This window comes from Pseudopipra pipra, chromosome 10, assembly GCF_036250125.1.
Source record: "Pseudopipra pipra isolate bDixPip1 chromosome 10, bDixPip1.hap1, whole genome shotgun sequence".
Lineage (NCBI taxonomy): Eukaryota > Metazoa > Chordata > Aves > Passeriformes > Pipridae > Pseudopipra > Pseudopipra pipra.
In genome coordinates this window covers 24,075,197-24,095,961 of record NC_087558.1, presented here as the reverse complement: position 1 = coordinate 24,095,961, position 20,765 = coordinate 24,075,197, and the positions used below count along the sequence as shown (strand labels likewise).

Here is a 20,765-nt window from a genome sequence, read left to right as displayed (position 1 = left end):
GCTTATCTCAGTTCTTTGTTCCTCTGCAGGAAAAGAAAAGCGCATCACAAGAGATAGAGTTCAGTCTAAGGCACAGAATATTAAAAAATGAAACACCACAAAGAAAATTAGTTTCATTGTTACTTCACACAAAGACAGAGCCCCAAACTGAACAATCAGTACAAACTGTAAAGCCAACTATCGTAAGACAACTAAATATTTTGGAATATTTCCACATGCAATTCCTTATGAGCTGGTTTAAAAGAATGCATTACTCAAATAATAAAATTTCACAGATGGAAGAATTATTTAGGAGTATACAAAGCAGTGTAAGTGGGAGTAATAAAATGAGAGAAAAGAATTAGGAGAATTTTTTTACTGGAACAAGTTGTCCCATTGTTACATCAGCTGACATTCTCAACTGAGGCATTCCAAGGGATGCTGGCACAGCACAGCCATTGGGAAGGGAGGGAGAAGCAGATTGTGGCATCTATTCCCCATCATTGAATAAATTTCTAATTAGTAACAAACCTTGAATGTAGGTGATAAGTAGTTCTTCAGAAACCAAAACTTTAAAGGAGTCTTGGTATGTTTCAGCACAGACAACATCATTATGCTATCAAAAAAAAAAAAAAAAAAAATTAAGCAGTTACAGGAAAAGCTGCCACCCACTAGAGACAAGCTGTGTAACAATTACTAATTCCTGGTTTACATGATTAAACTATTTGCAATTATGTGTCAGGTAACTAACCTTCACACATGAAGAAAAAGTGGGTAGCTTCGACCTATTGTAAATTGCTTGATTTTATCTACAAAATTACTAACCTCCCACATCTGTATATTTTAACTTGTTAGAGAATATATGACCTGTTGCCTTTCACAATCCTTTAAGAATAGAAGTTCAGATTCTTTTTGCAAAGCAGCTATGACTGTAACTTCTTAACAATACATTAGTTATATTGTAGTGAGAAAATTTAGGACAGCAACATACCATCTATTAAACTATTTTGAACTTATGAATATTCTGCAGACAAAAGTTCCTATGATACAGTAGATTTTTTTTTATACTCTTGCAAATGCTACCCATTTTCCTTGTGCAAAGCAGGTCACATTATCACTTGACATCCCTGGATTATAAATTCTGAACTAACCGTAGGAATCTCTCATATAGATGTCCTGAAGCCACAGAGAATATGTTTAGTACATCATCCTTATCCTGTTTCACATCTTCATTCTTTTGTCCTCCTGTGAATCCCCTGAAAGGACAAATCTGGTTACATGAAGGCAAGACAGCAAGGGCCAGGTGTTTAGGAAAGGCTGCAGACACAGGAAATGGCTGCAGTGTTGGTTTAATACACTTGGTCTGTGGGGTTTAGTGTCATCCCCCTGCTGTCCAGGGCATCTCCCCCAGGACACAGTGCTGTGCACACAGACACAGCAGGCTCAGTAGCTCACAGATGAACACCTTTTGATTGAGAGAGTGCTGGCTGAGGTGCAGCTCCTGGGAAGGAACAAAGTTTTCAGGCTCCCAAGTAGCAGTGGGGGGAAGGAAGAGGAAGGGGAAGGGGAAAGTGCAAAGCAGGAGCCCAGGTCTCTAGAAACAAAGGAGTCCTATGAAAGATAGCCCTAAATTCAAGCAGTCTTAATAGACAGCTGTGGAATATCACAGACATAATGGCTTTGTCAAATAGCTTTACAGTTTCAAGAGACTTGCAGGTTATCATTGAATTAGTTTTACCATTTGAGAGATTCCCAAAATCCAGATTCATTCTCACTGGTGCCATCACTTAGTAGATCTTCATTCATCATATCGAGCTTTTTCTGAACCTGTAGGGCAAACATGGCTTTAGTGAGTGGATCCATATATTGGGCAAATGTTATCCTGACACTGGTTCTGTTTGTACCTGTTTGAATTATGCCCCACGAGCTGACAGGTAACCTAAAAGCTATCTGTGAAAACAGCTTAGTAATGAACTGACATTTTCCAAAGGGATTCCACAGCTGCTTTTAGACACCAAAGGCATGTTAGTCTGAATGGTTAAAATGCTTTCCTAAGAGGTGTTTAGTGAGCAACCTTGATGATTGAGGCTGGCAAAGGAAAACCCTCAAAGAAACCAACACACACACCTCAAAGAAAAAAAAGAAAACAAAGAAAAAAAAAGACTTCAAAGCAGATACACAGGCAGTGAATCAGGAGAACATTCCAGAATTACTCAGGCACAAGCAAATGCTGTCAGGAAGAGTGAAGTGGCTGTGTTATAGCCATCACTTATCTATCAGTTGTCCTCCTTAAACTTCTCAGCTTTGTCATTACCTGGCTGGCAACCCTAAGAGGCAGTAGATAAGTAATTTAACATTTTTATCTTTTTAAAAATGTATTCTCACCCTCTCTGTGTCAGACTGATAAAAAATGTATTCCCAGACAAATAAAATTTATCTGTAACAAATAAAATACTGGCTCAATGGACACACAGACACAAAGATGTCACGTAAAACTGCTTTTTCCTGAAGTCAGAAGCACAGCTAAGTCAGGAAAACATGAGTATAATTGTTTCTCAGGGACATACAAAAGGAACAGCACTCACAGGTCATTCTCTCCTGTATCAAAAGCCCAAATCAATCTACAGATAACGCTCTCTATCACTGAGACCATAACGTGAGCTTTGTGTGGACTGACTCAAGTGTGGGCTTGTGGGAAGGGAGATCAGGCTTCAATCAGTGTCTTCCCTGCTGGTGGTCAAAGAGTCTTTTTTAAGAGCAACTCTAGTTTTTAAACTCACCTTCACTTTAATAATTTTGCTCTTGAAGTTATTGAGAACGATAATAACTTCGCTGGCCTCGGGCGGAGAGTCTGTGCCGTCGTGGCTGAAAAGACAGTAAAACACTTTTACTACAAAGCTTTTATTTCTTCTGCACATTTTTCTCCACTTATTAAGCCCTAGCACTGTGAAACAGGTTCGAGATATGCGACAAAGTAACAAGTACACGTATTTCAACACACTTACTGGGTTTTTTTAATTAATTGCATCTTGCATAACTTGTGTTCAGTATGAAATGTAATTTGCTGTTTAATTTGCTGTTCAAGTCACTACACTTTGGCAAGGGAACTGTTAGATTCATGTATTACAATGCCTACCTACTTGAGAAGTTTCACAGGAAAAAGACTGAAGTATTTCTTATACTGTCCTACCTGTAGATCCTGTAAATATCTTCAGATCTGCCCTTTCTCAGTCTTAGAGTCCATGCACCAGGATTGGCTTTTAACTGGAAGTAACCCTGGAAAGTGAAAAAAATATTTGTTAGTTTCCAGAAAATGCAAATGCAGAAAAATTTAAGTCGTGTATTTTTACTCACTGTTTTATACCTGAAAAGTTATTTGCAAGCCAGCTGATTAACATAACTTTAAGGCTTTAAAACCCAGAGAACAGGAAAAAAAACCCAAAAATTTGATACAAAATTCAAAACAGGAGTATGTAGAGGTGTAGCATTATTTGTTAGATGAGAGAAAATCTTTCAGAGTGTTCTGATGGGAACAGTGCAATCCCAAAGTCTTTTTCTGCAAAAGCTTGCTTTCATGAAGGAGTGAGGGAATTTCAAAACACTAGTTGGTAACTACACAGCAGTACACAACAAAATCTAAAGGAATTCTGAAGCTGAACAGACTGGTATTTTATCTACAGCAGGAAACAGTAACATAATTAATATGTTACAAGATGCCTCTTCTACAGAACTTAAAAAATTACAACATGAAATTCAAATATTGTATTCTAGTTGAAGCTTCAGATTCCAGATCTGAATATTTTTCTATGGTTTAGATCATTACACCTATAGAAGCTATCAACAGCTTCAGTGGCCCATCCAGTTTTGTACTGTGGCCCCAAATGCTTGCACTTCCTATGTAAGCCAGTCTACCATAAAAACAAAATTAAAAAATATTTCAAAAAAAGGCACAGGGCATGTTCCTGGTCTCTTGATGCCCCTGCACAGTACAGACACTGAGCTGAGGAAGAGAACTCCCAGATACAGCATTGTACCCTGTGGCACACACATTCTGGTTTAGCTAATTAGAAAAAGGACACCTGTGAGCCATTAAGCTTTACTTCCCAACATACACACACACACTGTGTTCACATGTAAAATAAGGGACACATTCCTTTCTACAGGCAGAAATACTACATCATTCTAGGATACACTCTGACTAAGAAAAGGCACAGACAAAGAGAAAATGAGGGTAAGAATTAAAAAATAAGTATTTAGCATCAGTGAATATTTTTTTCTATGTTTTTTCTTTAATACCTTTAAAGATTAAAAAAAAAACCAAAACACAGGAGGCAATTTACTCCAGTTTTTCAGTAACATTACATCTCATGAAAACATTCCAAAGACTTACTTCCTTAGCCATAATTTCAGTCCATTACCTCTCCCATGGCCCAGTGTGGAGACTGAGAACAGACTGATCCCTTATGCCGTGACTTTACAAAGGCAGCTGCAGGGACCAATCATAGGCTTGGATTTCCAGCACCTTTTCCCAACTAAAATAAGCAATTCCCATTCTTTCACACTTCCTTTTTTTTCTACAGTGTTGGCTATACTTGCTGACTCTCTCTGTTTGTTCCACAGATCTCCTGAAGAAATGGGTCCCAAAACAAGACAGCCATCCACCAGAGCAGATGGCCTAAGGGGTACCACATCTAGGAAAAACAGCTGTCTGACCTTCCCTGGAAAGAGGCTGCTTAGCAATACTGGCAGCATTTTAAGGCATTCCAGAGGACCCTTCTCAGCCAGCTGAAGGGAAAAGAGCACATCCTGAACAAGGTAAGAGACAGTACAAACACTGCGAGGTTTCAGCCAGTGTTAGGAGCAACGTGCTTCTGATGTATTTGGAGGCAGCTGTGGAGTGCAAGCAACAACCCACACCCACAACCCACACACCAGAAAATCCTCAGGGGTTTGTGCAAGTGGCTGTGCTGACTGGAGCACCAGTGAGCTGTTGCCCATTCCAGTGGAACACTCACCAAGTTGGCCATAACGATGGTATCAACGATGACAGGGCTGGTTGAAGTCCCCAGTGTAAACTGGAGTCCTCGAGGTGGCTGCCCAGTAGTAATGTCATAGCAGTGGCCTTCCAGCAGCAGGTACTCCAGTTCATATTCTGCAGCTACAATGCTATCCACCTGTAAGGAACAGATATTGCTGGCTGCAGCACTAGCTCTGAAGTGCCAAGTTTTAGTCCTTTAGTCATAATTTTACCAGAGTAATTTTATCATTAAACAAATATCTAGAAAGCCTCCAAGATCTCAGCTCCTTCTAGTGACAAATTTCACACAAATATTGTTAAGAGTGGCCCTGACCAAATGAATTTGAATCTCAACTGGTAATATGCTAGGATAAGAAAAGGGAAGGATTGTTGCTCTACTCCACAACTTTAATTTTTTTTAACATTTACCAGAGAATGTATTCTGGCATTTCATAAAAGGTGTATGATGGGCTCCAGAACTAAGCATTTTGTTTTGCTTTGTGTTACTCTTACAGTGTGTAAGGTACTGTCAAGAAACATCAATTTCTTTTTCTCTACACCAAACTAAAGTGCCAAGAATAGAAGAATAAAAAAAACACCCCCCACAAACCCAAAAAACTTGGGTCCCTACCAGGCTAAATTCAGATGTAGCCTGAGGACAGAACATAAGCAGAATATTAGTCTAATCTCACAAAGCATCTTCTCTCATGCACATCCAAAAGGACAGTTTAATTGCTACAGCACCAACAGACTGGATATTGGGAGCTGGAAATGGTGCACCTGCAAAAGTAAAGCTGCTGTTTATTTGGAAGCTCAGGATGGCACTTTGAATGCCTGAAGCATTTTATCTCCCCCTCTCTCAGGCTTTCAATTAATCTAAGGGGTGGGCTTGAGAATGAGAGGCTTGAAATGTGTAGCAGTATCAGTGGTTCATTAACAGCTTTACAGTTAAGAGATGAAAAGCAAAAAAAGTCCTAAACCCAGACATACCAAACCAAAACCCAAAGCACACAACAACACACCCAGTTTCCTAGATTTCTGAATAGCTAGTACAGGATTAGCAATATCAGAATATACCACAATAATGCATCATATTCCCAGACAATATCAGAGAGATGCAAAAGTAAGAGGAGACTAACAATAAACATTCAGTGAGAAAGGAACCCATGTTTGTAATGATCACAAGGCTGTACAGACTGCTGCTTTTCCAGAGGCCTATTTATAAGGGGTTTGACAGTCTCATTACACATGCAACAGCCAGGTTTTTCCTTATTTATCCCCATGTATGCAGGGCAGCACTGCCCAGATCCATAGTTTAACAGTGTGCTTCAAGGCCTGCTCAAATAGCAGTGAGGCCCTGAACCTACAGGAGCTGAGCAGATTTCTGCTGCATGGTTTTACTCTTGTATTGATATTGCATGTCCTTTTGTGGTCACAGGAATGTTTGCCAGAAACAAAAGCTGGGAAAATGAACAGGTGCCTGAAACCAGCTTGGTGGCTTCTGGGAGCAAGGCAAAGGTCCTGCTTCAAGCCTACAGTATTTCTGAACCTCTGGTTCAGGCATCCACGTGCAATTGAGAACAGCAATCTTGCTCTTGGGACCTTAGGTTTCCCTGCATCCCTCTTAGAATTTAGAGGTCTGCAAATATCCACAGTTCTATGTTTATTGGCATTTTAAAATTCTACATTTCTTTCCCATAACAAAAATAAGCCCTGGAAAAACACCACCATTTAAATGCAGTAGTAGGAAAATACTGGTTTCTCTTACCTCCTCTAAGTAAATATTGTCAAGGTCATAGGGGGTTCTGACAGACTCCACCATCCAGCTCTCGGGGGTATTTAGGTTCAGAGTGAACAGTGGAGACTGGGGCATATCCAAAAACTTGGCAATTGGTCCTGGAGCAAAGTTATTCTCTGCTGTGAAGGAAATCTCTGGCTCCAAAACATAGCGATAAAAGCTGAAATTTTGGAAAGAAAATGTTAGAACATATTTCTGCCAAACTTTGCTAATATTTCACTCTCACTGAGCTTGCAGATGGCATCAGCTTTCTCTGGCCTCCAATGTCTCCAAGGCTTTGTCCAAAGCAACATAGGTTGTGTTGACCTTAGAACAGGTCAGAATTTCCATCTTGAAGGACCAAACAAGAACATGCAAGATTCAATCGTTAAGATTAGTAAGTTATTTCATTTTTTATATATATGAATAAAGGCACCCAACTTGTAAACCAGCAGAACTACCTCGTGCTGTCCACAAATTCCCAGATTCTCTGTGGGAAATTATGCTATTATATAAATGATCTCAAAGCAGTTATTGAGACTTCCTATAGGACACTTGACCATTTCGCCTGTGCTTGCACATTCCAACAGGTTTTACTCCTCTCTCTCTTTAACCCTGGCATGGAATTGCTTACCTTTTCAGTGGCATGTCAGAAAGTTTGGACTGGCAGTTCATAAACACTCTCAGGTTCATATTTATCAACTGGTTCAAAACCTAAAGTAATGAGAAAGAGACATCCCTTAAAATGCTAATGAGGAGAGCTGACCACTGCTTTTACAAACAGGACCTCAGGGAGGCATGTTACCTGCTCGTTCCCAATCCTCCCTTCTCATGATTTGCTTTACCACACTCAGCTTTTAATTGGTGATTTTAAGAAGAGTTACCTGCTCCTCCCATTGCAGATGTGCTTTATGGCATGCTGAGACTTTCTTCCTCAAGAACAGAGTCATTACAAACTAAACTGTTCAAACAGTGAAACTAAAAGCTCTCAAGACAATACCTGAGCACAGTTTTGTTAGTGTGTAGTACAGCCTAACTAGTTTTTCCACCAATAAATGTATTGTGCAACTCAACTATTAGAAGGCCACTGGTCACCACCCAGTTAAGGAGGAAGATGAACACTTCAAAATGACAGAACTGAGACAAACTTTTGAAGTACATTACAACACTGCCCACATACCAAAAGTAACGGAGCAAGTCTTTGAGCATCTCTGGTCACAGGATCAACAATAGCCACAACATCAAAGTATGTCTCCCCCTCTTTTGGTCTCAGTTTAACTGCACTAAACAGAAGAAAACACAATTCTGAAGTATCAAACATACGGATAAACATATGAAAAACACTACTATCCATCTCTTTCTGAACTCAAATTGCTTCTTAAATGCTGTGCACCTTCTGAAACTAGACAGAGGAAAAAACAGGCATATACATATATGTGTATAGAGATAGGTAGGCAGATAAAATTAATTTCTGGAATCTTTTCTTCCTGAAAACTGTTGGGGACTTTCCTATTGCTACTTAGAGTTTTTTTAAGAACTAAATGCAACATAAAACAATGAGAAAATTGAAAGACACAGAAAAGCATATTGTTCAGCAAATGCCAGAAATCCTATACCTGTACTGTTCTTCAAAAAAATGATACTCAATCCTTGCCTCTCCTTTAGGCTGAGCAGAAAGAAGAGCATCCACTTTCATTACCAAGTCACTTGCCCTGAAAAGAAGGAAAAGAAAGGTTTGCAGATATTAAAAAAATGCCTGTACTTATCACATTTATGCCAGTCAGCAGCAAAAGAGAAGGCAGATGGAATTCAGATACACAAACACTTCTACTACCTCTCTACACAAGCTCTGAAGAATTAAACATATTTAAGGGTTAATCCACCAGTAATTTAAACAGGTTGCAGCCTTATTACTGAGGGTGCCAAAGGGTTTAACTCTAACAAATACAGAAGATCTGTATTTTTAGGGGTATTTTAGCATTTTAGAGGTCAACTATCTTACAGGTGCTGCATACCTGAACTGCACCAACCTCTCAAACCCTTGTTCCACAGTGATCTTCCCAATTTACATTGCAACTCTAAGCACTAGGAAGCAACTCTATATGTGGAGAAACTTTCTAGAGAGAGAGAGGGGTCCTATCATAAAAGATAATTCTTTTGACAACTTCTCCCTTTTTATTATTCCCATAAATTTTCAGTCTCGTATTTTAAGAATATATTCCATCTTGAAGATGTAAAACCTCCTGAAAGTTCAATGAAAATTGATTTGTGCATCGTGCTTTTGCCAAGAAGCAATACTGTAACTTAAAGGTCTGTCAGCTTTTCCTGAGTTAAGTCAGTCTCACAGACTTACAGCTGTTCAAATTGTTCATACCAAACCCACAAGCCTGGTGAAACCTGCCAAGTTCTACAGTGTTTTTCCAACGCAGTAGATAATTTCAAAAGCTTTTGAAAAACTTTTGCAGCATTCAAACCTACAAAAACCCCAAAACCCACTGTTCTGTCCAAAAGTAGCCTGTATCCAAACTACTTCCAACATAGCAATGGATGCAAAAGTGTTTGGTGGAATGCTGTTAAAACTTGTTCTCCTAGGATTCAGAATAACACAAGACTTCTGCAGAACAGACCTCATGCTTAACATATTTGACCACCAGCCTTTAACAATCAAGCAGCACCACAGAAAACTGTGATGCTTAATATGGGAGAAATTATCTCCACAGCTCTCTGAGCTCCAACACATGAACCAGGGGACTCCTGTTCTTCTGAACTCCAAGATGACTTTTGATTAGTTCACCTCTATGCTTTGTGCAATAACTATCTAGAGCTATGACTTCCATTTTCTCATCTCTGCCTCTTTTCCTAGTGTTTCTCTCTAAAAAGTTAAAAGCAGTTTACGTGATTCCATAGTACTGATAGGGAAATATATTACTACAGTAACTTTTATGTTTATAAGCCAAGAAGCACTTAACCAAACCACAAACAAATTCAGAAAGTGTACTCCAGTGTCTCATTTGCTTCCCTTCTTTCTGCTTTTAAATCTACTGTAGTAACTTTACCAGGGAGTTATTAAGCACTGACATATTAGAGGCACTTGATTTAAAACAGTGTATCAGGTAAGATTTAGCCAGGGGAAAAAAACCAGTAGTAGTCTGAAGGCTTTAGGATTAATGAGAAGTTAGGCTTCTCTGTCCTTTGGAGGAGCCAAAAGGTAATCCAGTGCAGAAAGCATTTTGAAGAATAAATGCAGTTTATGCCACTTCATAACTCTTCTCCCAGCAGCAAACAACTAAACCTTGAATGGAACTTCATCTAGCTGAGCACAGCAGTCAATTCAGCCAGCCCCTGCACAAAGCATCACTACCCTCAGGATTTTTTCAGTCCACCTGTATCCCTCCTTGCCCCTAATCCAAGAATCCACCTCCTGAACTCCTCGGGTAACACTGCAGGCTGTTGCTGCCCTTGCTGCCGTGATCCAGGGACTAGCTCAGCAAGTACCAATGCTTTTACAGTTTCATGTGCATTTCAGCAGTTCCACAGTAAATTCCAACAGACTCAGGCACTTTCCCAGTTTCTTGCTGCTCGTCAGTGAGGCTCCAGTCAACACAATTCCTGCAGTCTCCAGTACAAGGCAGTGGACCAGCCATGGCAGGTTGTACTACACACAGATGATGCCTCAAGAATGATGAGCTGTGAGCACAGGAGTGCAGTCAGGGTGGCAGAACTGCCTCCTGAACCTGGGGGATAGTCACAGCTCCATACCTCCAGGAGATGGTGAACTACACGAAAGTCACTAAAAAGCAGTTTCAACCAAATAATTGACACTTTTTTCCCTTCTCCCTTGCCCTCTGAAGAGCTCAGCCTTGACCACAGGAACACAAGTGTAACACCCATCCAGAATGTACTCAACAAAGCTTTCTCCAGGCTGCAGACAGTCATGTTATCAGTCCCAGCACCTTTTTATAAGCCTCCTCATGTTTACTTACAGATCTTCTTCAAATCCCAGTTGCTGAATCTGAGATTTGATTTTCTGGCCCGATGTCTTCAGTATGATATTTTCAAGGAGATGAAAATCGTCCTGATTGAACATCTCACCATCCTCTAATGGGCCAATAATCTACAAACAAAAAAAAAAAGTAGAATCACCATTATTAGGTAAAGGCTACATTGAAACAAAATTCAAAGATGAATTTAAAGAAATACTCCAGCCTAATCTCAGTGGGAACCAACTGTTCAGGCTAGTACTACTGTCAATGGCAGCAGAGTTTAACAGGTAAATCTAGCTATTTAGAGCCAGGAGTCCCAAACTAAGGCATAAAATGCATAATAAATTATATATGCAATACTACATCTGGAAGGGGCCAATTCCAGTAGTCTAGCAAGACTCCAGCAAATCTCTCTCCTCAAGCCTTCAGAAGCCTAAAAGCTACCTAGAAAACTCTTGCTGTTTTGCTAGTGAGAGAAATAGAATACCAAACTCACCACCTGAGACCTTTAACCCATTGAAGTATACAGTAACCACTAGGACCAGCATGGTTTTTTCCTAACTAGGAAGCAGATGACAAAAGAAAACACAATGCTGTACATAGTTGGGTTTCATTATTTGCAGTGAAATACTACTGTAATATCATTTATCTAATCTAAGATAAACTATCATAAAAAGAGCTGGTGGCAGAGATCAAGGCACTGTGGTCAGGGCCAGATACAGCAGCATTTTGTCCAGTGAACTGAAGCAGCACAATCTTTCAAATTTACCAGCCTTTTCCACCCCTGGACTCAATTCACTGCCAGCATGAAAGGAACTCTGTTATTGAGAGATCTGAATTTGTACCAAACACCAACAACTAACTGCACACAGCACAAAGAAAAAGTCACACAGGTCTGAATAAATCCTAAAGGCTGCTGAGATTTGAAAAAGGCTGAGACTCCTGTGTCTGGTCCCTAGACTCTGCTGCTCAGGATCAGCTTCTCTCCCACATGTTCAGTCTCTCTTTTACTGTCTGCTGATTGATCTCACCCGTCCATTGCTGATCACAGCCCTCTGCCCCTTCTTCAGCTTTAGAACATCTCTGCAATACATTGCATGGGACAGAATAAAATCCACCTTGGGAGATTCAAAGGCTTCTTTGAAAATATTGGTATCCATACCCTGAAAGATAAGAATAATTGACACTGAAATAGGAGGAAATGCTGACTTCAGCACACTTTTTAAAATGCACCTTTTTGTTTATACTCAAGAACATCTTCATATTCTGATAAAATTGATTCCTGCCCCCCTTTTCTTTGTGGCCTTAAGCCTAGTTTTTGCCTGCCACCTTCAAACATTATCCCAACTTCTGCTGTGAAGGGTCACAGCTACTTAGACCACTTCCATTCTTCTTAAGTGATTCTTGTCTAAAGTTTTTAAACATACTTAGAGAAATGTAATTTTTTCCTCAGCTTTTTTTAAAAAAAAATCCCTCTCTTAACCACTCAAGAAAAAACTGACTCACTTTAACAGATCCCTGAAGCCACATTTCTTCTGGCTTTTCAAAGTTACATAGCTTTGATGTGTGTGAGGATTTACTTTATGTTTCAATGGGCTGTTATATTTAGGTAAGTTTAGTTATCAGAGATTAAAAAAAACCAAGGCAGCAAACCCAGCAGCGTTACTCTCCATTGTTACTGCACCTTCTACATATGAAGATACTACACTAAAAAACTCACTGTAGGAGCAAGCAAAGCACCTTATCCTTGCAAATGCCAACAGACATGCTTACCCCAACAGCAAATTCCAAGATGTCAGCTCCTGCCTCCAGTGCCTTCACAGTTTCTTCTTTTGCCATCTTGGTGATGAAGTTCTTGGCATTATTTGATGTTTGTGTCTGCAGAGCTGCCCATATGGCTTTAGCAACAACTGTGTTCTGGCTGTTGGGATCTTCACTAGGATTATTAATCATGCTAATTCGAACATTATTGCTGGATTTCTGTGTTTAACAAAACAAGCATTGGGAAGGTTTTAGATTGCAGGTGGGGTTTAAATGAGAAGAATGCAGCTATTGTAATAACACTATAGCAAAAGCCTTGCATTTCTTAACCAGAAAATCAGCTTCTAAATTGGGTAAGTAACAGCATGAGGTTAAAACTATGAACTAATTTAACATCAAGTATTTAGCTTATGTATAGGCACCAGTGTGACAGGAATCTTCTAGATAATCCTGTGCTACATAGGAGATCTAGGACCACCACTCAGAGTCTGGCAAACCAGTGATTTAGCAGTTAGCTGTGTGCTTTTATGATTCAGTTATCTTCCCAAAAGAAATGAGACAGAGCAGAGAGCAATGCTTATGCTCATTTCCAAACCAAAACACAGACATTTCATTGAACACCATGGGCTTAAAAGAACATCTTTATTGTATTAGCATAGTGCCAAGAGGGAATTCTGTCCTAACACAAGATCAGCGATGTTTCAGCCCCTACAAAAAAGATGAGGCTGAAAACTGGAGACCCTGCAGAGAAAACCAGTCTCCCCAGGTCATACCATGGGAAGAAGCACAACTTGTGTTTTTGAAGATACTACCAAGTGCTTTGTTAGCACTGCTAACCCATTCCAATGAAAACATTACCTACCTGATGTTTAATGGCATCATACAACAATTGCCTCCCTGAAGGTTTATCAAAATCACCAACAATCCAAAAAGTAACTGGTCTAACAAAGGAATCATCTGCAATTACAGAAAAAAAAAATGGTAGGAGAAATTGGAGGGTGGAGGGAAGGAAAGCTTCTGTTTTTCGTCATTTGGAGGTAAACTATGATGCACATGCAAAGAATTCAAAAAGAGTAAAATTCCATAGAAAAGTTACAGATGAAGCTAAGCTATGAAGCCTGGCAAGACAAGAATAATAGTACTGATATATTAGTTTTCATTAGGTCATTCGAAAAACCCACATGGGTCAGCATGCATCACTCTTCCTAAGCTGGATTCTCTTAGTGTTTTTGTTTGTTTGCTGCCTTTTTAATTATAAATTATAAAGAAACCTATAAATAACTTGCAGATTCCAACTAGGGTACAGACCTACCACATCTTTGCACTGAAAATGTTAGTTTAAAAATCAGTTTTGTATAGAGACAAAAGTGCTGGAGCAAACATGCATTTCAAAAGCAGCTTGCTTCATTCCCTGATGGTTCTAAAGCCAGAGTTAAAAAGGAAGCAAAAATTCCCAGAACAACATATGAAATGCCAAAGCGTGAGTTACCATAGATCTCCTTGGAAGACATTCCTGGTCAAAAAGCAGAAAGGAAAGAGGGAAAGGAGAGAGACATTAATAATTTTATAATAATCCCTATGTGTATCAAGAAGCTGCAGTACTGTACTGGGCATAGCTGAATCACTGCAGTTCAAATCCAACAAGCAACAAGTTTGTGCTGATTTTACTAGAATAAAGCTTTGACTTTTTCTTCCCCTCAGATGGATGTTATATTTTCATGCTACAGCATTAGTTATACTACATATTACCAGTTTCATATGGTTGGGTGAGGGCATCATTCTGAAGACCATTTTGAAACACTGCCATACCATCGTGACTTGGATGTGACCCTTTATCTTCCCTCTTTAAAAATCAGCATGGCAGTGCTTTATCAGAGCTGGTGCTGAGCCAGCAATACTTATAACTTCCCTATTATTTTAGAAAATAAATGTGCTACAGCATTACTGTAATCAGGTAGTAGCTATTAAATATCTTAAGTGACAGAAAAGGCAGTGACCCAAAAATGTCAAGCCATGAAATTGCAAATTAATGCACTTTCAAATGAGCATGCAGAGGTGTAGGTCTAATTAATGCTCTACAAAGGCAAAACAAGAAACTTGTTCAGATCCAAGTGACTGAACATGAACCAAGGGCAAACACGAGACAGAAAGAACAATGGGAACATTTCAGGTAGTGCACACAGGTGACAGTGGCTGGAGATAGCACAGGGGAAACCTGAGAGAGTCAGGAACAACAGGAACTGGGTCAAATGACAGCAGCTTATTTCTGATACCCAACTGAAATGGATATAGGAAAGGCCTGATGATGTCTGAGTAAGCCTGATTAGGCTCTGTATCATATCTGTGCATGCATTTCCTACACTGAAATTTTAACACTGATGGGGGACTTTATGTGTAACTGTGACAATACTGTCATTGACAAAGCAGTTCATACACTGGGGCAATAAAAACAGCACTGAACATATTAGGTGCTGTCCTATATAATGGGCAGTAACAATTACCTTCTGAATCCATGTAACTTTTAGGAATTTTGAATTATGAGACAGAGAGCTAGAACCCCTTTTATATTTTTCTAGTCATTGTCACTGCAGGATCAGAGCTTACACTGCTGCATTTCTGCAGGTACAGCGAGAGCAGGTTGGGTGGGACTTCATTATTCAGTAAAAAGTTGGGCTGGGTTTAAAGAGGGGAACGTTCTTGTTCCATGCAGATGTCATGTCTTATTAAAAAAAAAATAAAATCTTTCTTTTTAACATTTAGATTGCACCATTACCCACAGGCCTGACCAAGGCTCCGAGTGTGTGTTGAGAACTGTACACATGCTTAGAAACACACATAAGATTTGGGTTCCTAATCCACTGCAGATGTTACCTTTCTTTGTTAAGTAGGTCATGCTGTTTGCAACAGCAGCTGTCTTATCTTTAGACTCCAACGTGGTAAATCGAGCAAAGTCATCCACAAAAAAGTTATCTGAGGAAGAGAACAAGTATAAGATGCCAAAGCAACTAGTCCACTTAAAATGAAAGAAAAATCACTACTATTACCAGAACATTAAGAACACATCCCATTTCTCTCCTTGTAATACTGCTTTTTATGTCTATTAATACACAGGCTGAGAAATGTATTTTGTTGTCTCACAAGTTACTTTAACAACTGCATTGCATATTGGATAGGCAGAAGTCAGCCAAAAGAATTGTCCAAGTCTCACTTAGTTGATGCTAATATATGTAAATAATATATACTTAAAAATCCCCTGTGTTACTATTTTTTCAAGCAACTCAAAAAAGGCAGTTGTACTGTCATTAAAATGTCACTGCACTGGCTGTTCAAACATCTAGCCGTGGAAAGTTCTGCTAAATCTGAAGTAATTCCAGAAATGACTGTTAACCCCTGCTCAAAAGAAGGTCAGAACTAAGAAACAAGCTGCTGTATAAAACAGTATGCATCATAAAACACTGTGCATTGTGCAGTCATATAAAACATGCATTATACGACTGTTCTTGGCTTTTCCCAGCACTACTAATTTCTCAAGTTTATGAGTCATATTCCCCCAAAGGTTTGTATAAAATCAAAACAAATTCTTATTTTGAAAAGATGTAAACATTAATGTTGCTGTTGTACATAACATCTCCCCTGAACCACAGCTGGAGCATCACTTGGGGTGGTGTTAGTGATTTGCCACTAGAGCTTTCCATTGAGACAGCAAAAGTCTTTGACTCAGATACTTCAGGTTTAATGCAATTAAAAGCATCTCTTACTCATTCCTGTCAGATCTAGGTACTCTCTGTCAGATGTTAGGATTCTTGAGTTAATTCTTGGAACAACATTAGGCTGGTTCATGATATACTCAACCACATCTTGGTCATTAGATAGTTCACCCTGAAGGAAAGATGAAAGAAGCAGGATTCATTATTTCACATATATAATTGCCTTAGATAACTTAAAAAAAAAAAAAAAAAAAGCAAAAAGCAATGATGCAAGTAAAGTTTTCTTGTATATTATGTATTTAGGGACTTGTGAATCAGTTTTTCCAAATCGAATTTCTCTCTAAAGCCACAGCTGAACTCAGCACCTACCAGGTACACAGCTCGCTGGAAGATGCTTGTGGTTTCCAGGATTTTGTGCATTGTCATGGTTTCCAGGTCATCAGGATCCAGCTGATCTTTTTGAAAAGGCATTCCATTGAACAGCACAACAGGGAGAGGGCCTACACCTGTTTGCTCATAGTAACCTCTTGCTGCCTAAAGACAGGAAAAGAAGCAGCTTTACCATGTCAGCCCACTGCCATGATGGTTCCTAACGAGCCACACAAGATCCACCAGTCTGTTCTACACACACCAAGAGATCCTTACAGCTTCTGTATGATATAGAGAACATTAATTTTACACAGTGCATAAGACTCTGTATTTTACATGCACGAGGCGTCCTTGACTTTCAAAGCAAAAAAAGTTACTTCATAACACAGAAATAAATGCAAAATACTCCCCAAGTTCATATTGTGAATTAATTCCAATGAGCACTTTCTGGTAATAGCAGAAAATGCACAACAGGAAATCTTACTTTGCCTGTGGAAGCAAATGCAGTGCAAGCAGTGACAGCTGTAACACAGGACAGGGTAGAGAACTTTCTTATTTTTTTTAAGAATGGGTTTCTCAAACCTGTGAGAAAATATTTACTTGTGGTTATTATGTCAAGACAAATTTCACCATTTCACAGTAACTATTGCAAAAGTCACTGTCACTCTGTTAGGGACAGAAGTCAATCAGGTTCTACTGATTAAAGGTTCTGGTTGAGGCCTCTCCTGTCATACAAAAATGTCTTACTTTTATGGATTTTCATTTCCTCAAAAGGGTTTTCTCCTCACTGTCCTAAATAGTATCCATATCCATGGAATATGGAAAGCATGTGTGCATATGAGCCTTCATGTATAACCCTGACTGCATTCCTTACATGTACAGATGTAGGCAGCATCATGTGTGTTATGTAGCTACAGTATTTTCATTATTTGTCTTAGAATATGCAACAAAACCAGAAACATTCCCCTATAGAACCTCAAATAAAATCTGCTTCATCTCACATATAAGTAGTCCAATAGTGATTTGTTCTCCCAATCCTCTCCACACAGAAAAGCATCAGCCCTAAAAATAACTTCAAGAATTATTTGCAGAAGATTGTTGAATGCCTTGATATAGGAAAGGCATTTTGAATTCATCATCATGGCTTTAGCTCACACAGTACTCAAATACTGATATAGAAACCCCACACCAATCCCTCCCAGCATTAAGCCTCTTGGTTTTCTCATCAGCCATTCCATTACCTTGATTTTTTCTAGCAATTTTAAACTCTACTGAAGTCTGCATTCCAGAATGAAAGTATGACTTAGGAGTTACATGGAAGTTACCTTGGTACTATACATATAGGTTCTAAAAAATATGTATTACATGGTATGTATTGTGTATATTATATAAAGCTTGTGCTGAGCATAGAAGTCACTCAATGTGATAACAAAATAGTTACCTGCTTGGTAAGAGAACTGGATCAAGAAATTGTATGTAACTAGATTTTTAGAACGGTATTTAAGCAAAAAAGGTGGAAAAAAGCTCTATTTCATGAATTCTTACCTTTCTGTTTTGATCATAGGCAGAATCAATTCCCAGAATGCTGTTGACTTCAACATAAGGATACTGTTTCTCAAGAACACTAACCACGTGCTCCACTTTCAGCTGATCTCCTGTTTTTACTTTGTTATATATCTGAAAGGGGAATACAAGTTTACAGCTGCAACCTTAAAGCCTCAGTCCTTATCAAGGTATGCTGTCACCTGTATTGCAGTAGTTGTAATAAGTTATTAATAGCCAGACTGCAAAACATATATCCATATTTATTAGCTGCAATAACAGCTCCTAAGCACTTGTAGCCATTCTAATTATCTTGCTATACCTCATAGTCATTCCAGCGAGATTGGAAGAAAGTAAATAAATATTTCTTTACATAATAACTTGCACCTTTAATTAGAAAAGGTATTTGAGGGGGAAAAGTAGTGCTTTGTGGAAAAAAGCCTCAAGTAAAGCATCTCAAAGGAGCCACCTTTCCCTTCATAACTTGGGATATGCTTATAAACAATACAACAGACCTCACATGTAAAGTAGATAACTGTTTCCCTCTTCAAGGCACAGGATTTTACTTTGAGTTACAAATACATAACCCCCCCTCAAAAAAAAAGAATAAAAGTCATTGTCTTTAAGTCACCTGCAATTTAATGCCCCAGCTTGCCAATTTGTACAAATGTCAAACCACAGGTGAAATGCATTTACCAGCACCTTTGTTATCCTTTAATGTGACAAAAGTACACAGCTGTAACCATTCTAACCAAATTATAATATTGAAGGGATGCAGCAGTTCAGAACTCCCTGACAGAATGACCAAAGGGACAGGATCAGAAAAACATGCAAAAGTGTTAAGTGTCATATTTAAACTTAGTCTTACTTGATAAAGTTAGGTCAGAAGCACTTTACAAAGACACGTGTATTGTGTGGTACTAGCACTTGCAGAATACTAACCAAGTCAAAGAACAATTCCTTCCATTATTTACATATTAGCCCACTAAGATAATCTTACATACATGGAAAATATTAAAACATTATTTTCCCTTTTAAATTAATACTTACAGACATAACAGTCTGGAAAGCATAATTGTTGTCCATTTCTTGTGCCACATAATTGTATGTCCTAAGGAGGGCAACTCCAGGATCCTGAAGTCCATCAACATCCTCCGAGTCATTAACCACAAAGACTAGTCCTATCCTGCAATCAAACAGATCCCCAGATCATCAATTTATTACACTAATAAACAACCAACTTTTCATACAACTGTCAGCTACGACCATCATCTTATCTGGGATAGCCTGGTAAGAAGTTGATCAGAGGAGCCAGGAAGCAAACTTAGGACATATAAACTGTAACATTCCATCAGAATCTTGCTTTTCATTTCTCTCTCATCCAAAAGTACTTAATTTAAATTTCTTTTGGACTGTAAAAGAAACTGAACTCTGTTTTGCTAACAGTAGAAGTTAAATTCAAAAAATATACACATACCTCCAATAGAAGGTATGTAACATTTCCGCAGTGTCCTAGCAATGAGAATTTTACAATTGCAAAAGTCACAAAAATAAAACTGATGTAAAAACCCCCCAAACATTAAAACACAGCAATTACCTCAGCGGGATGTGGTTACTGAAGAACATCTCTGCCACGTTCAGTAACTCTGCTGTGGTCTCTTGAGTAGGATCTACTATCAGCACCTGCACACAAACAGTAAGTGAAAAGTTTCCATTCCCTTAAGAAGTGAAGAAGGAGGTTTTGATCAGAGATTGCTTTATTCAAGTCTCAGGGCAGAACTCAGTCCAACTTTATACACTGCCAGGGAGATGAGGCCCACAGCTTGAGGTGGTTCAAGTCCCTGTTTGCCCCTAACCAGAGTTCTTTTTTCTATAGGACCACTCTGCCCCATGCCAAGAATTACAGTGCAGAATTTATAAACTCCTTATTATATCTTACTTTAAGTAATTTACCTAGAGACTAAAAAGACACCCAGGAATAAGCTGAGGGCTGTTGATCATCTTTTGAAGTCTTGGCACATGACTGCACTGAAACAACTGAAACAACTAAAGTTCATCTGAATTCTGCTAAGAAGGTATTTAACAAATTTGAGGGATTTCATTAACAAACTTTAGGTGTTATCACAAAACGCACCAAATTCATACTCAACAGATGATAGTCTCCTCCACTGATGAAGCATTTTTTGGCACATAGTAGATGCCAGAGATGCTCAGTAATCTCTGACTCTCAGTCATAACTTACTAGTACAAGTAGAATAAAACCTTTTAGAAAAGCATCCTATCTCAAGCTATTTGAGTGACAGGGAATCCAGCACACATGCGAGGCAAATTTCAAAAGCTAATGTCCCAGCTCCTGACAATCCAAAATGCACATTTCTTTTCTACTCAGTTTACCACTTACAAAATTATGGAAGTTTTTCCTAATTTGTCTGATCACTCCTGGAAACGTGGGACGCAGCAGTTCTTGCACACTGGAAGGCCAGGAATTATACCGACTGTCAACTTCAAGGTTGTTGATCCACTAAGAAAAAGTAAAGGCATTTCAATGATTGACACTCCTCCTGCTGGGGTCTGAAACTAAAATATTTGCAAACCATACACTATACTGAGAGCTGCATAAACAAGAAATT

The 20,765-nt window shown here is 38.9% G+C and overlaps 1 protein-coding gene across 5 annotated transcripts in view; it reads right to left on the bottom strand.

Moving 5' to 3' along the window:
- The window catches only part of UGGT1 (UDP-glucose glycoprotein glucosyltransferase 1), a 43,217-nt gene that overhangs the window by 7,358 nt on the left and 15,094 nt on the right, over positions 1–20,765 (bottom strand). For 4 of the 5 annotated variants that reach the window (XM_064666926.1, XM_064666931.1, XM_064666928.1 and 1 more), the window contains 22 exons: positions 20,537–20,656; positions 19,733–19,818; positions 19,186–19,321; positions 18,139–18,270; positions 16,594–16,758; positions 16,276–16,396; positions 15,389–15,487; positions 14,007–14,030; positions 13,380–13,474; positions 12,530–12,736; positions 11,788–11,919; positions 10,757–10,887; positions 8,390–8,485; positions 7,954–8,056; positions 7,408–7,487; positions 6,765–6,954; positions 4,995–5,153; positions 3,170–3,255; positions 2,760–2,844; positions 1,718–1,806; positions 1,131–1,235; positions 511–595 (listed from right to left, as the gene is read on the bottom strand). In XM_064666926.1, coding sequence (XP_064522996.1) covers positions 511–595; positions 1,131–1,235; positions 1,718–1,806; positions 2,760–2,844; positions 3,170–3,255; positions 4,995–5,153; positions 6,765–6,954; positions 7,408–7,487; positions 7,954–8,056; positions 8,390–8,485; positions 10,757–10,887; positions 11,788–11,919; positions 12,530–12,736; positions 13,380–13,474; positions 14,007–14,030; positions 15,389–15,487; positions 16,276–16,396; positions 16,594–16,758; positions 18,139–18,270; positions 19,186–19,321; positions 19,733–19,818; positions 20,537–20,656 — 2,526 coding nt within the window. The remainder of the gene's footprint in view (positions 1–510; positions 596–1,130; positions 1,236–1,717; positions 1,807–2,759; positions 2,845–3,169; positions 3,256–4,994; positions 5,154–6,764; positions 6,955–7,407; positions 7,488–7,953; positions 8,057–8,389; positions 8,486–10,756; positions 10,888–11,787; positions 11,920–12,529; positions 12,737–13,379; positions 13,475–14,006; positions 14,031–15,388; positions 15,488–16,275; positions 16,397–16,593; positions 16,759–18,138; positions 18,271–19,185; positions 19,322–19,732; positions 19,819–20,536; positions 20,657–20,765) is intronic. The other variant, XM_064666927.1, reaches the window with a different exon arrangement.